At 34.7% G+C, this 17,452-nt stretch overlaps 1 protein-coding gene across 7 annotated transcripts in view; it reads right to left on the bottom strand.

Annotated features, from left to right (window-relative positions):
• Positions 1-2,499: 2,499 nt before the first annotated feature.
• Positions 2,500-17,452, bottom strand: part of Cpsf6 (cleavage and polyadenylation specific factor 6) — a 31,963-nt gene continuing 17,010 nt past the window's right edge. For 2 of the 7 annotated variants that reach the window (XM_013121542.3, XM_021233748.2), the window contains 3 exons: positions 16,589-16,742; positions 13,622-13,814; positions 2,500-7,282 (listed from right to left, as the gene is read on the bottom strand). In XM_013121542.3, the coding sequence (XP_012976996.1) occupies positions 13,625-13,814; positions 16,589-16,742 (344 nt within the window). In that variant the 3' untranslated portion in view covers positions 2,500-7,282; positions 13,622-13,624. Of the gene's footprint in view, positions 12,780-13,185; positions 13,537-13,621; positions 13,815-16,588; positions 16,743-17,452 lie in introns of those variants that run through there. The other 5 variants (XM_005081494.4, XM_005081496.4, XR_002385168.2 and 2 more) reach the window with 4 other exon arrangements.

The following is a 17,452-nucleotide window of genomic DNA, read 5'->3' as shown; positions in this document are numbered from 1 at the left end:
CTAAAAAGCCATAGACTGGCTCTCCAATGTTACAAAGCAAAACAAATGACTAAAAAAAAAAAGAGTTAGAATGTAAAAACTTATCACTATAAAAACTAAAAACAGTATGTGGGGAGGGGGAACCCAACTTATCACTGAAGATTCAGAGGATGGGGAGAGAGATGTAGTTTCATATACAACCGCAAAGGTGAATTCGGGGCAATTTAATGTGCTCAAAACTGTTTATTTTCTTAATCATGTATTTGAAGAAGTTACTTTTAGAAGAGATCTGTACTAAGATAAAGACACTTATTACAAATGATAAATTCAAGTGTCACATGAGCATTACTATCTGAGAATGGGGTGGTGGGGTGGCTCACTGAGTTCAAAGGCAGTCTGAATGAGACTATCTTAAGCACCCCAGCTTACTACAAAAATGGGGAGCCACTGCAGGATCCTGGGGCTACTGCCTGTCTGTGCTATAAAGAGATTTATGTGGTAGCAAGGGTAGAAAGCCATGAGACTATATGGAATGGTCCTTAGTATTCATGGATAGTAGATGTCCTAATGTATTGGGTGTGAAATGTGATAAATTAAAGGTGGGGAGGTCTCCAATTTCTAAGGGGAGACTGAGTGGAACAGGTAACTAGGGAGGGAGAATGTGCCAAGATTTGTGGAGGTCAACATTTACAAATACATCCCCCATTACAGTTCAGGTATCAATATGGCAACGGGGCCTGTCTTTATAGGGATGGACAAATAACTGAGAAATTAGACTACCAAGAGCATTTTTTAGCCTCCAATCACTTTGCTGCTAGTCAGGACTCAGGGCTTCCTCCATAAAATCTACTATATAGTATGAGTAAGAATTGAAAGGCAAGAAGTACAAAACTCATTAAACAACATACTTCCTCAAATAGGAAGCCATGGGTAAACTGCCAAGTGAAGATGACAGCCTTCATCCAAAGTTTTACCCATCCACCTTCTGGGAAACAGATGCAAGTGAGTCAACTGCCACCAATACATGGAACCTAAACTTAGATACACTTACAAAGTCTTGATAAAGTTAAGGATTAATATTACTTCTCCTAAGTGTAAGCCACACCTATACAATATTCTCAATTTCTACTTCAAAGTAGGTGGGTCACTAAGTGTAAGTATCACAAACTTCTTTTTGCCTAAGTACAAACCCATAGCCTTCCGTGTATTTAGTCTCCTTTGAGAACTTTTCTTCCTACCAACCTCAAAAAAGGTACTTCTTCACACTATTGAGCTCAACGAATATCTTCAGTTTGCTTGCTAAAGCAGACTCCTCACATTCCTTATGACTGTCCAAACTCTTAAGATTGAATTTTCTCCATTTTAACTGTAACGTAAGACTTAACTCCATGTCCCAACCTCAGAATTACATGGCTACATGATTACCATTTCTTTGACAGCAGTCTAATGTAGTCTGTGAATGTCTTCTAATGCACTTCATCTTAGTCACTGGTGTTACCCAGGCCCTTCATCTTTGCCCCTTGTCTCTATTCCACTGTCCCTGCACACTACCTCCTGTACCTTCTGTCCCTTTTTACTCCATCTCCTGATACACAGAGTTGTGAAGTTCACTGGACTACCTACCTCATCTTCTCTTTTCCTAATTTAATCTGCAGCAGAGGTCTTTAAAAGCTAACTGAACTGTGCCACTTCATACACATTAGTCACTCCCTGTGATGCTGAAGGTAATTTTACAATTATGTGCATGTGTGCCAATGTGCTTGTGTAGAGAAGGCAACATAAAGCAGTCAGTTCTCTCCTTAGATCATATGGGGCTCAGAGATGGAACTCGGGTCTTCAGGATTGGCTACAAATGCCTTTTCCAAATGATCCATCTCACTGACTCTCAGGACTTGTAAGCTTCCAGCTCTGGCATTACTAAACCCCATACCACTCATGGTTCGTACTACCTGCTTCAGACAAACATTTTAAATCCCTACTACACAGCACAATGAACCCTCCAGTCAAGAGGACTAGACCCTCTCCCCCTAGAGAGCCAGTGTATCCATCTACCAGGTCTTGCTCTTCATGTTTCAGTATAATGTTAAGGAAATAAGCCAAAGCTTTCCTATGAGCTGTGTGGGAACCGCATTTAATGTAAGGCCCATCTGGGTAGACAAGAGGGCTCATCAGGCAAATGGGCTTACCACAAAAAGCCTGATGACAAATTCCTAGAACCCAAGTAAAAAAACAAAATACAGTAATGTACTCATCCATCTGATACAAGCCTGTTAGCCCGAAAGTGTGCAGTAAGAAAACAAGGGACATGCTATCTTAAGGTTGAAAGCAAGAACTAACCCTCTATGTTTGTCCTCTGGTCTGACAGTCAAATGTCTACACAAGGGTATAGCTAACTGATAACTCAAGGAGGATGACTTAGACAAAATATAGTCTAATCTCTGTTAATACTGCAGTCTCCCAATAGATATCAAAGTTGAACAAAACAAATTATAAGTCAAACAAAAAGGACAAACTACAAAGTATTATCAAAACTTTGTTTTTTATTTCAATACAAGATAAACACCATGCTTGTTACTAGTGCAGTTTAAGGCCAACAATGACCGTATAGCAAACTGCTGAACAGTCCCTAAATGCTAAAGGAAGAAAAGACAAAGTAAACATTAACACAACGTTGCAACTCTAGACACTTTAATAAGATGGGAATATGTCTTTTGAAAAAAGCTAATATGAAGTCTAGCTTTCACGGGCATCAAAAGGATGCCTACTTGATAGAATTTCACCTTACCTTTTGCACAGAACTCTTAGGAAGTCACCACACCACATTAAATAGCTAAAATCTCAAGACTTTCTTTGGCCTTCTGATATTATCAGACAACTTATTTACAAAGGGTGATTATTCAATAATTCACGGATATTGGAATATGATACAATTTTTTTGTTGCTAAGGGCTTTCCATTAAAAATTGTAAAACAACTTTGTAAGGCTGTGCTGGGCTGTAAACTACTTTGCTAATACACCATGGGAGACAAGGGGAGAAATAATAGAACTTTTCAAGGCTAAAGTCCTAAATATTATAGATGCAGTCCTCAAAATACATTATGATCCACTCCAAAGGGCCATTTCCTATTAAATACCACCTGAGTACCACAATTTCCAAAGTAAAAAAAATAAACATGAATTTATCACTGCATTTTAAAATAATCTGCATACAGAAATGCTGAGAAGTGCTATGCAGTTACAGTGTAACAAAAAATACACCTTCAGAATGAACTATTTTTACTAAAATGAATGGTCTGTCCAATTATGAATGTAATTTACTCCCATGGTGGAGTTTTAAGGTATTCCCACATGAAAAACTGCTCGTAGTATTTACTATCCACAGATACCATTCAAGATTTGTGTGACTTCAATTAAATTTTACCTAATTCTTTCAAAGTCCCCCCACTATAGTATAATTAATGTAACAGGAAGTTTTGAAAACACTGAAATCTGGGAATAATGTAACAAGAGTTCATACATCCCATACAAAAACCATAGTAGCTGTATATTCAGTGAATGACAACAACCTGCAACTTTTAAAGAAACATTGGGTTAAAACAAACCTAAGTCAATCTGAATATAACACAATGGCTTGAATATTCTGAATATTCATAGTCATATTGCTTCTTTCTAATGCAAAGAAAGAAGAGTATAAGAACTTCCTCCCAGAAGCCTAGACACTTAATACATTCTATTTTGACTCAAAAAAGAAACTAATTCTAAATCTTGATTTAAATAAAATCTAAATTTAAAAAAAATCACATTATAAACACAAGAAATACCATATATAAGGCCACATCTCAATAAATTTATAATTTTTGGTTGAATATTCATTTAAAAATTAGTCTAAGGCTTCTAGGAGTCAAGTTGCTAAAAAAATAAATACACCAGTGTTCGAACTGAAGATTAATGTTAACACAAATACTATAAGAACATAAAAATAAAATGCTTTGCTACAAAAATCCTACTTGGTAATATTTTAGCACAAAAAAATGTCTAATATGTACAATGGATAAGCGTGCATTTAGTATGTACATACAACTGGGGGAATCATTTACAGAGGGCTATGGGATGCAAATGAACTTCCGTGAATAAAATTTAAAAATCAGTTATCTGTGCAACAGCAAGAATCTCAACACTGTATTTTCAGTAAAGAATCAGAACGAAAACTGCTTTTAAAAAAATTAAACTGAAGCTTAAAACGCAACACTGGGGCTTGTAAGATACAGATAATGCAATGACCACCTAGGTAACAAAACTAGAATGTAAATCAAGAACACTCCAAAAGAAGAGCCTTGAAGTAGCATCTCGTATCAAACAGAATGTACTTAGGTTATTGGCACATTTCAAAACACAGGGAAAGAGAATTAACCTTTCCAACAATTCTCCTTCACTATAAAACGTTATCTAATGTTCATTAAAACCTCCATGTTTATTTTTAGAACTGACTTTAAACTTGTAAAACTAAAGCAACATTCTCCATAGGAGAACCAAATGAAAATAATATCTTAAGCTATATGTTGTGAATTCCAAGTTGTAGTTTACTGCTTAAGAATATTCTAAGTAATGGAACCATTACATGGGGTAACATATATGCTCAATAGCTATAGAAAGCTACTCAAAATCTTGCTGAAAACTGACAAAATACAAACATTTTTGAATTTACACTGAAATAATGTTTCTACAAACATACTTCCTTTACATCAAAGCAGTATAATGAACTCAGAGTGCTGCTCCAGGAGAAATAGCATGCATATGCTTTACCACGCATCTATGACTTTCCCGCTAGCTGAGGAATGTGACTGCACAGCACTGGACAATGCTGGGATTCGGAATAAAATCAAGCAAACTTGTTTCCATCGCCACTGAATGACTTTTCATTTTTAAGACTCCCTCATTCTCTCCCTTTTTGCTATTTATTTATTTAGTGTCTATGCAAAGACTTCTCTTTGGATTGTTTTTTGTACATCAAAAACAAATTTTCAAATAACAATGGCTCCTAAATAACACAAGGGCTTTGACAAAGAAAACATGGTTTGAATTTTTTACTTTTACTGCTATACATTCATGTGTTATCAGGTAGGAGACTGCAAAATTAGTCAAACCAAAGTTGTTTTATTTCTTCCTGACAACACTTATTGGCTAGCAGCAGCAAGCAACTCTAGTACACTGACACTATCTGCAACCAAAGCCACTTAATGAAATAAGTCAAGCAAGGAGAAGGGTAACATAAAGGAAGCAATTAGAGGGTTCCACTGATTTAAAAAAAGAGAAAAGGTAATGAAGGATTAAAATTAGTACAAAATCTCCAGTTTCATTTCAAGTATATATATTTGTGATTCCATTTAAAAGTGTTCAGAGAAAAATTTATCTAGTGGACATTTTACTTACCTTTTAATCTTACTATTACCTAATTTCCCTTGTAAACATATGTATATCCAAACGTCTTCACATTAGGGTATTGTAATTAAACTATTAAAAAAAGCTAAGAAATGACAAAAGCTTACAATACCTATACACAAAACAAGAAAACAGATTTTGATACAACTCTCAAAATAAAAGGCAACTTGCATTTTAACAAGATTAAACGCTTAAGAAAAAGCACTTCTGAGAGCTAACAGTTCTGGTACACACCAATGATCTCTTGCAAAAATACTCTGCTCACAAAATGTTTTAAATGAACTGGCAGTGGAAGGATACTCTGAAACTAACTCTCAACAAAGGTAAGAGCAGACAGGACGAACCTGAAAAACAGCAGTGCAAGCCTCTTGAGCTGCACTTCATCTCTATCTTCAGTACAGGAGTACCTTTAGCATTGCCCTTAAATTTAGACAAACTTTAAAAGTCAATGCCTTACTATCCAAAGATCTCTCATGAGTAATAAGATCTTTAAAATATATTTAAAACAAATTAGCTTAAGGATTTTATCTCAAATTTCTTTAGTGACTTGGGTTTTAACTTCCTATAAAAAAAAATAGGCAATCAAGTTGACAGTCTGTCTCTGCTAATTTTGCACAACACATGCTAGCCGGTGCTTTTAATACAGCCTTTTATTAAGGCCAGCTTAAAAAAAGAATAAACTGATCAATAACTCTAATCCAACATAAATCAAGAGGGTAACAGGAATATACACAGAATTTCTTGAACCATGAGGACAGGGTGCAACTATAATCTCCCATTACTCACACTGAAGAATACAACCCAACATTAATAAATATCACACCCTTCAGAATCTCTACCCAGTAGACTACTAGGGTTTCCTTACGATTATGTGCTGGACTGTATTTACACTGCCTATGGCACCATCAGCATGAAACAGTAAATTACTGTGTCAGATCTGAACTACCAAATCTCTCTTGAATGCTAGCAGTTCAGGGTTAGCTGTCTCAGCACATGTGGGGTATAAGTGAGCTGCACTATTGTAGCAAATACAAGAGTCTTTACCAAAAATGTTACAACCTCAAATTTTTCACCCCTAACACATTCACTGAATTGCTATATCTGCCAAATTTCAGTTTTTACAAGTTTACATACCATTCAGCAAATTCACAAGCTAACTAGGTAAAAACAGCTAGAAAAGCAGAATATAGAAATATTAAATATCCATGTAATTACCTATCCTAATATCAAAATCAAGGGCGAGACACTTAATTGGTTATGTTTAATTCACTGAACGCAAGATTAGATTGATGCATATCCAAACACCCTATTGCAATGCTTTTTTTAAAGGACAGTAAAAATGTTGTCATAATAACATTATCTTTAGATATTGCTGCACACAAGACTTTCCCTGAGGTGTAAACATCAAATAACTTGAACAGCTTTACACATCAGCCCCATTCAACAGTTTATTACAACACTACATCTATTGTAATCAAAGTGGTGCTGTTTACAGACATTATCATATGAACATTTTAACAAGAACAAACTACTATAAAAACAAGCATGTACTTGAAGTTTTTCCAATTGCTTGCACATTATAATGGCCAAATATATATAACCAGTAATAAAGTTGCAAAAGCTATTAACTTTTTTTAAATCACACGTTTCCTTCAAATAAAACAATTAAGCAACATAAAAAATAAAAGTAGAGCTACTGGTTACCATTTATGCAGATTTGCTTTATTCAGATCTATTCCTGTTCAGTAAATCCATGAATCCTTACAGGTTCAGTTCAATCACAAGAAGCAAACTGCTGGACAAGCGTCACTTTTCCCCCATGAAGACTGTTTTGTCTTGGAAGGTGTTCCTCCTCTTCCTTCAGCTGTAATGTGTCAAAATTTGTGATGTAGATTTTGCTATTCCCCAGAATACACAGAAAAATGTTGGCTTAGCTATACATACACAAGTCGTGCATCTACTCACTGTTAGGTATTCTAACACAAAATAAAAAGTAACTCAAACAGTAGCTGCTTGCATAGTGGAGAAATGCTCCCAATTTACAAATTCAAAATGAGAAATTCTCATTTCATTCTTTTTACATATTATTGCCTTTAAAATTCAGTGACTGTCATACAAAGACCATTATTTTGTACAATATATGCCAATTTTTAAAGAAAACAATTACAATAACAAATGAAAATACAGCAGCTACTGTTTCCATGATGATGAGAACAGCCATAAATCATTTTCTAAAATATGCATACTACAAAATAAATGGGAAAATGCTTGGATTTGAATGTAGCTACTTTTTTTTCATTCATCCACACAATTCATTTAACAAATGCTGAACTGAATATAAAATCAATAAAATTTACAAATTAACTGTATTTGACAGCATACATGAACTTCTGCCAATTTGTTATAAACCAATGGTGTTCCATGTTACAAAATTTATAAATACTTTAGCATGGACATTAAATATGACATCCACATACAAATCTTTAGACATAATACAATTCTGAGACATTACTTTCACTCTATTTCACCTATATCAACTAACCAAACACCAACTAATAGGAACCTACAATGATAAATTTCATTGAAAACTTACATCAAGGGGGAAGAGTGAAGCCAACAATATAATTGATTCTATAGTCTCAGGAATGTGCGCACATGTGCATAATTTTGAGTGTGTGTGTAAATCCAAAGAAGAACATTAATTTAAAAAATATTACTGAAATATTAATTACTTAAAATACAAATACTAAAAGGGTATTTTAATATTTCTCGAAAGCACACAATGCTTAGTGGCATTCTGTCATAAAAAATGTTAAAAGATCCTTTTCTTTAAAATTAGAAATAATTTTTGTGGCAACAACAAATTTTGTGTTCGATTCTCTTTAGAAGAATCACTGTATATATACACATATTCATACTTCCTAATAAAAACTTAAAATCTTAAAAGTACAAAAGGAAAGGGTCTTTTTCATCTAAATGTTTTCTATACATCTGTGCTTTCGAAAGACATTTAAGCTGTTTATAGCATTTCCTTTTGTACTTTCACTTTCATGTTATGCTAATGAGGCTTACATGGAGGAATTATTTAACAGGAAAAAATCTGTAACGTCAGTTTTCAAAGGTTTTATTTTATAGGTCACAATTCTGGTAGGTTTTTATTTGTTCTCTGGAGTTGATACCAAGATTGCAGGGAAATTCACAAACCCTACTAAAAAAGGAATGCTATCTCCCCTAATATTTTTGTTGTGTTATAAAGGATAAAGAATGAATCACTGAAAGAAAAAATATGTAAAGTCACAGTGTGGGAATAGGAAGAAAAAAAAAAAAGAAGAAGAAGAAACTCACAATCTTTAAAGAGCCACGGGGTACATATTGAATGACCCTAATGGAAACTTCACTACTTTCATACACGAAATCTTGTTTGTGCGGTCACAACACATTTCTTTATGACTAATGAACTCATCTCTTGCTACATTGTGTATAGAAAGGTCTTTACTGATTAATAAAATTTAAATTTTCACCATACAGACATAAATTTAGGGAATAGTCTAGAAATTTTTATTTCTAGTTCTAAACACTTTACATATAAACACAAATTTTACAATCTCAAACGGAAGCAAAATTTGAAGGCAATACAAACCATTCCAATAATCCAATTCCATATTATAGTCTCAGATGTCTAAGCAGACATCTACATAAACAAAGATATCAAAAACCTTAAAAGTGACAAATACATTCAATGCCCATATGTTCAAAATAGTATCTGACCAAATGTCTAATGTCAAAGCCACACAATTACTTGCTTTAACTGTCAGTTATAAAGGAATCTATGTAAACAGCTGTTAAATGAATTAAGACAATGAAACTACAGCTTTAAAATCTGCAAGCTAAAGCAAGCAGTATAATTTTAATACAGAGCGAAATACCTACATTTTGAGATAATGTACTACCAAACCATTATTAACAACTCAAATTGAGTGTTATATGCCAACTTGTATTTTAAAACTCATGGAAAATTCATGTTTTTAAGTAAAGCATTTGAGTATTTATTTGATAGGATTCTCATAAGAATTTTTATATTGTGTGTTTGCCTTAATTTCTGAAACAGGACCTTAGTATAGAGAAAGGCCTGACTAGCTGCAGCTCCATGTGTAGTAACCCAGCCTGGCCTAGAGTTCACAGGACCCTCCTGCATCAGTCTCTCTAGGGGCAGAGGTCACAGGTGTCACTGCTACACGCAGCTCCCAGCTTTTCATATTAATGGGCTGAATTAGAAAGGACCCTCACATAATTTTAGAAATGCAATGCTTTGAAATGAGTAAATTTTTAACCTTCTATATTTGAAGGTCTCCTTAATGAGAAAACGGGAGATGAGGCAGGTAGCAGAAACATCTAAACTTATATTAACTCTTAAGTTTCTTCTCATATTGACTAGAACATGGTACATAAAAAAATAATTCTGTTTATTGATGGTGTTCAAAAAAGTTTCTAGCTACCAGAAAGTTTATATTTTCCTATTTTTCTCCTATCATACTTACCCCATTTCAACCAAAGTATTTTATTACTCTACAGAATACACAATTAGGTGCTCTATGCAATTGACTACATGGTAGAAACAAGCTACATTGCAAAAAGAAAAAAAAAAGAACAGAAAAAGGCTTTGTGTCAAAGAGTCACTCAAAAGATGTGGACATTTCAAAAGGAGCTGTTATTTAAAATTCACCCACTGTCAAGAGTTAGAACCTGCTAACCACAGAAAATGTTCATCTGGATAACATGAATGGCACTTTTCTTAACTGGTTAGTAGGTTTCCTCTAAACAATTCTAACTGGATATTCATTTAAAACAAATAAAAATACTTATTCAAAACAATCCAATATACAAACTAAACAATGGTAGGAAAGTTCACACTGAGATGAAGGTGAGAGCAAGGTGACTCACATTGGCATTCAATTTCTTTAAGACAGAAACATCAATTTTTTATAAATAAAACTATATTCTTAAACCACAGTGAGCAAAACACACTATACATACATCCAAGGGATCACTTCCTACCCTCTCTTGTCACTCTAAGTAAGACACTGTGTAAATCAGAGAAGAAACGAGAGCCAGCACAGCAAGACAAAAAAGCACAGCAATTGAGATATATGGGAAACAAGGCTGGGAATGCTAGGCAGGTAACAAATGACCCAAGAGTTGTAGAAATAATTTTAAAATCTTGTTAACAGTCAGTTATTATTTACCAAGTAATGAAAAGAATTTTCACAAAAGCCTCAACGTAACACTCCTAAGAAGATGAAACATCTTAGTATAAAAGAAATGTTTTCTTTGGTCTTTCCCAAGTTAACACAAAGCTATAATAATCAAATAAGCAACACAAAGTATCCTAGAGTAATTAAATTCAAGTTCATGACATTTATGCCAAAAGTAATCACATGCCCATACTCTTACAGTTACTTAATGCAAACTCCAAACATAGTACTTAGTAAAGAAATGTAATCATTTGAGAACATGTAAATCTCATAAATTAGAAAGAGAAGCCTGAATAAAAATCATCTAGAAAAAAATTCACTTTCATTATTCTTCAGTACACAACTCAATTGTTAACAGACTCCTGAGCAAGGCTATTCTAAACAAGCAGTCAGAAGAACACCATCTAGAGAAAGGAATTCAACTGTAACTGTAACAGGAGGGTTATTTCTGTAAGAACACACCTTACATCTTATTTTGCTCAGAGTGGTCTGAGAATAGAGGCAAAAATTACAGAATATTAAGCACAATGCATTTACATACTGAAATTTACAAAACTGTTATATATTTCTCATTGAAGTATTATTATCTATTTGAACTTGGATGTGGAATGCTTTTAGAAAAACTAATACATTTTTCAAATGAGAATGCAGTTAACATTACCCAACAGTTCAAACACAAAAAAAACTTAGGATGAGACAGACATTAACAGCTGCCAACACCAAGTTTCCAGACCCTGACCTTCACCCACCATCACTTGATACTGTGTTACATTACTAACTTATACAAAGACTCGTGTTTACTTTATTGTTGAAGAACTTATTCCATTTAAGATATACATGAACATTCAAAAGGACTCATATTTAAAAACTTCTAAAGAGGTCAACAGACCTTATAAGGTAATAATTTGCAAATAGGTTTGCGTTCGAATATGTACTTAATCCCAGCCCCCACCCTCTTACATCTACTTCCATAATAAATACTGCTTGGCACATAGCAAAGGTACAACAATCCAGGAAAACACCACCTCCTCTCACCCCCCACTGAAAGGCTTTTGTAAAATTTTGCTTGGATGAAGGCACACAACAATATTACAACTCAATTCTGATTAATGTACAAACAAAACATGGGATTTGGGGTATGGTACACCACCTATTGCAAAAAAAAGTCAACAACTGCACACTAGGAAATTGTAGTTACTGTCTGAAAGACATGGAACTCAAATCATTTAGGTGTGTAATCTTGACTGGATTATAAATTCAAAGTATATAAAATTAACAATGAAACTGTCAAAGGGGATGTAGTTGGTTTACTAAATTAATGAAGACCCATTTAAGAAAACTGCTAATAATTAACTCTACATATGAACTGGCTTAGAGGCTCCTCGATGGACACACTGAATTAATCAAAATGTATCCAAGCTTCACCATTATATCTTTGGGAACTATAAGATAGTTGATAAACTGCAAGGTCTAAAAGTAAGTAAGTAATACAGCTTGTAGAATCTGTACCTTATCAAATGACAGAGAAATGGACATTTCAAGTAATGATATGACCAGAATCCACCTTAAGGGATTCTTACTAGAAATGAAAAAACTTCTTTTTAAAATTTAGTTCAGATTTATATGAGACATCAATTTTATATTCAAACTACCAATTTCTATCAGTTTTAGTAATTTTAAAAATAGTAGATAAATGTATTTAGAATTAAAATTTTTAATACAACATATAATAAAAGGTTTTGATAAATATTCAAGGTCATAGTCAAAATGCAAGATAAAGTATTAAAATGGGCTTCCTAACTTCAAAAAGTCCTTAAACAGTTAAGAGTGGTAACTATTACATTACATAAAAATTACAGATACCTCTTTTCTCCTGTGTATGTATGTGGTGTGCAATCATTAAAGAAACTGCTGTCTTAAAATTACATACATGATAAAGCCAATTACAAATAAAATATCAACAATTTTTGAACTAGATTTTCAGTAAACGCCTGTGAAGTAATTGCATATATAGGATGCCATCAATATATGGAGCAAAGGTGTTTATAGAATAACCTGTCACATGCAAAAGATTCGCAGTGCTCTTTTCCCACTCTTCATGAGTAAACACTGTTCACAAATATAAAATAAAATCACATGTAAAAATGAAGCATAAACAGACAACTCATTCTACTTTATGAAAAAAATGTACACAAAATTTTAAAATACAGAAAAAAAGACAATGATTATGGTTTATGAATGAAACAACAAAGAAAATTAGTTCCAGTTATTTCTAACTTGGGATGTGTGGCTTGGCACAATGTAACTTTTTAGATATGTACCCTGAATCCACTTTACACCTTCTTTACATATTAAAAAGATAATGTTCCTTTAAAAAAAATCAAATGCAGATTTTTCCTTATAGAAATTTTTTAAGAAAAAAAAGCCGCTTTAAATACTGAAAAACACCTTTTTGTATTATACCCTATTATAGTGTTAAATTTTCTTAAAAAGTTTCAGGGACAAATGATGTTAGTTCAAGGGAGGAAGGACAGAAACTTTATTTTTAAAAATCCAAGCACAAAACATTCATATCTGAAACAACTCCCTGGTATTTTATAAATATGTTAAATCACATGAAACAATGAATGTGATTATAAGAATCCCAATTTCTAAATTTTAGAAGTACACAATGAGTCCTCTTGATTATTTTTCTTGCTTTAAGACCACAAACAATCTGAAATCTAAGTCATAGATAACTCATGGTACAATATTCAAGGGAAAAAGGTCAAAATATTTTACCTGTGATGGCTTACCTGTTTTCAGATGTTTCCAGAAGATTAAATCAGAACAAGTACTTGGACCACTTAAAATGTAGGTATATTTACTGTATGTATAAACAACAGCCTTGGAGTTATAATTACTGTTAATACACACACATACTGAATAGAATAATAAAAAGGAATGCCCACCTTCTAACGATGACGGTATTCTCGCTCTCGGTCGCGCTCCCGGTCACGGTCCCGATCCCGGTCCCTGTGTCTCTCTCGCTCTCTGCTTCTCTCTCTGTAATAATCATCATGACGATCTCTACTCCGAGATTTATGACGCCGACTCTTTTCCCGTGATCTACTATGGTCCCTTTCTCTTGATCGTTCACGTCTTCTAAAAAAAATTACTGGATTAATACTCTCCATAACTGACAAACTTCTAAGACATTTAATATAACTGCCTTTCCTTTATCACTAGTTTTATTTTCCATGGTTTCAGTTATAAGTCAACCAATCTGAAAATATTAAATGCGAAATCTCAGAAATAAAACATTTTACGCTATTCTGATCAGCTGTAGGAGTGGAAGAAGTCCCAAGTGAATGAAGTTCTGACATGGCCATAACTATGTGGGGACTCTGAGGGCCCTAACAACCCCACCTAACATTGGCAAAGAAGGTTCCCACAAAGGTCAGGCTCAGGAGGGCTGGCAAGTGCCTCTCAGAGTCCTAGCAGGAATGTTTAGGAGGAACTGATTAGTGTAAAGACTAAAAAAAGCAGCTTCTTCTGGGATGTGTTTAGACTGCAACCACTACTCTACAGAGACCTACCTAAGCTACTATCTCCCAATAATTGCACCTAATGTATGCATAGAATACAGGTCCCAGATAGAAGCTGTAGCAGAGCCTTCCTGATTCTGGCTCTACTGGAAGTGTTGTCTGTCCTTTTCCTTATTCCTGTGCAGGCCCTAGTCAGGGTTCCAACACCCAAGCCACCTAGATTGTGGCAACCATGATGAAATCTCTTACCACACTGCTCCTTCCTGCCCTCTGTCTAGTATACACACACTCTACGCTACATACCCACTAATTATTCAGTATCTGTCAAGTATCACAGTAGTACAGTGCTTATGATTAAGTAACCCTTAGATTACTTGTAAGAGTGTGAAAGTAGTGAAACTGACAGGCAATTTGGACATTGTTCCTTTAATTAAGTAAAAAAAGTGAAAATAAAAGTCATGCTGAAGTTGCTAAGGCTTATTTACATTGAGCATCCATGAACAATGAAGAAAAAAGAAATTTATGCTAATTTTGCCACCGCATCCTAAAAACTCAAATCATAGCCAAAGTTCATAATAATTCCATTAGTTTAAGTAAGAATTCTTCTATCACATAATTTCTTAAACAGGTAACTCCTTGATCAAACGGGATGTCCTCACAAAGAAGGCATGCCTGATAGATTATGACAAATTGGTTCAGATATGGAGACAACTTAAACAGAGCCCAAAAGGTAATAACAAAGTAAAGACTGTTTCTCTTAATTAAGATACTACTTACAAGCCGGGCGTTGGTGGCGCACGCCTTTAATCCCAGCACTCGGGAGGCAGAGGCAGGTGGATCTCTGTGAGTTCGAGGACAGCCTCCAAAACAATACAGAGAAACCCTGTCTCGAAAAACCAAAAAAAAAAAATACTACTTACAGAAAACTCCTACTAAGGACAGATATAAGACTATCATATGGGCAATCCAACTATCATATGGGTAGAGGTAGCTCAGGAGTAAAAAACACGGGCTGCTCTTATAGAGGACCCAGGTTCAATTCTCAGCACCCACATGGTAGTTCACAACCATCTGTAACTTTAGTTCTGGGGAATCTAAGGTCCTTTAGCATGGTACACAGCCACACACGCAGGCAGAGCAGCAGCACACATGAAATCAAAATATTAAAAATGTGGCTGAGTGTGGAATCACAATAATCAGAATAGAGGCAGGCTGATCTCTGTAAAGTTCAGGCCAGCCTGGGCTACATAGTCTCACAGACTCCACCTCAAAAGAGATAACATCATCATGTGAAGACGTACCTCCCAAAATACATAAAATCCCAAGGTTAGTAAAAATGTTTTAAAAAGTAAGCTTCTAAAAACTGATCTATTACAAGGGCTGAAAATATGGCTCAGTGGTAAAAGCACTTGTTGCTCTTGCAGAGGACCAGGGTTTGATTCCCAGTACCCACGTGATGGCTCACAACCATCACAGCCATCCTAACTCTAGTTCTAGGGAACTCAATGTTCTCTTTGACTACCTTAGGCACTAGCACACATGTGGAGTGCATCAATCCAGCAAAACATTCATACACATAAAATAAATAAATCTAAAATAAAACTGTTTCTATTACAAAATAGATTACCACACATTCATTCATCAATTCCCTCTTTGAAAAACATCCTCTATCAGGAAATGTTTAATATTTAATAGCTAAGTCCCCTGTCATCATTCAACATGTGTTCAGTAAGAAATGAGCACCAATAATAGAGAATAGATGGTTATAGTAAATACTACAAAAGAAATAGAATGACAGACTAGAGTAAGTTGAAACAGAAAAAATAAAGATAAATGTGTAGAGAGAGGGAAAAATAAATAAAATGGTTCCAAGCACAAAATCAGTGAGGTATCAGTGCTTTGATGTGTCCATGAACAGTGAGACCATCTGGTTAGAGAACAGTGAGTGTATGGAAGTTTCCATCATGCAGTGTGCTTGTGTATAGTTAGCCTAAGAGTAAACAAAAGCGATACAGTTCCTTGCATGTAACTTTATTCTAAATGGATGCCTTGAAAGGCTTCAGGAAACACCGACATGCCATTTAGAGTTACCTTAAAAAACCCACTCTGACTGTTGGGTACACAGTAAGTAAAATCACAGTCCTGTTTTTTTTTTTTTTAAGTTTCACTTTTGTTGCTGTTAACTATTTTAAAAATACATGAAGTGCCGGGCGTTGATGGCACACGCCTTTAATCCCAGCACTTGGGAGGCAGAGGCAGGCAGATCTTTGTGAGTTCGAGACCAGCCTGGTTTACAAGAGCTAGTTCCAGGACAGCCTCCAAAACAACACAGAGAAACCCTGTCTCGAAAAACCAAAAAAAAAAAAAAAACATGAGACAGGAAAGTTTTACCTTGATCCAGAGCCATAGGACTTGGACTCAATTCCATGAAGGCAATCTTGCAAAGAACTAATAAGAACTTTGCAACGATCATCTGCAGATACTTTGGATTGTTTAATTAAAGAAATTGCTGTTACCAATGTTTCAATAGCACTCCCATAATCACCTGCAGGAGAAAAAAAAAGGCTATTAGCAAACAAATTTTTTTTTTCAAATTATCATCAAACCAACCATTTTGGAGTAAGAATGATGAAGCAATGGACTTTTGTTCAGGGTTTTGAAATTCACAAATTATTTTTTCATACACAGGGACAGTTATTTTGCAAATATGAGAATAAATGATCTTTTGTTAGTATTTAATCTTTTTACTTGTACAAGTGTTTTGCCTACATGTGTCTTTGCATCAAAAGCAAGACTGGTGCCCATGGATTCCAAAAGAGAGAGTCAGATCGTTGGAACTGGAGTTATCCATGGCTGTGAGCCACCACGTGGGTGCTAAGAATCAATATGGATCCTATGCAGGTGCAGGCAATGCTCTTAGCTCCTAAGCTATCTCTCCAATTCCCAAAGTCAGTTATTTTTTATTTTGTTTTATGTGTGTGGATATTTTGCCTGCATGTATGTCTGTGCACCAAGAGTGTGTTTGGTACCTGATGAAGAAAGGGGAGGATACTGGATCACATTGCAGCCAATGCTCTTAATCAGAGACATCTCTCCAACCCCCAACTAGTATTTAAATGTAAATGCAATAACTTTAAACTGGTGGCCTTTCTACTACACTGACATGTATCTTCCTTCAACACTTTAAAATTAAATGACAGAAAATGATTTGGGAATACACAGATTGCAGACAGTAAGTCAACTATCTTTACAAAC

Source organism: Mesocricetus auratus, unplaced genomic scaffold (genome assembly GCF_017639785.1).
Source record: "Mesocricetus auratus isolate SY011 unplaced genomic scaffold, BCM_Maur_2.0 Super-Scaffold_100011, whole genome shotgun sequence".
NCBI classification, from domain to species: Eukaryota; Metazoa; Chordata; class Mammalia; order Rodentia; family Cricetidae; genus Mesocricetus; species Mesocricetus auratus.
The sequence above is the reverse complement of the archived record's forward strand: the minus strand, read 5'-3'. Positions and strand labels throughout refer to the sequence as shown.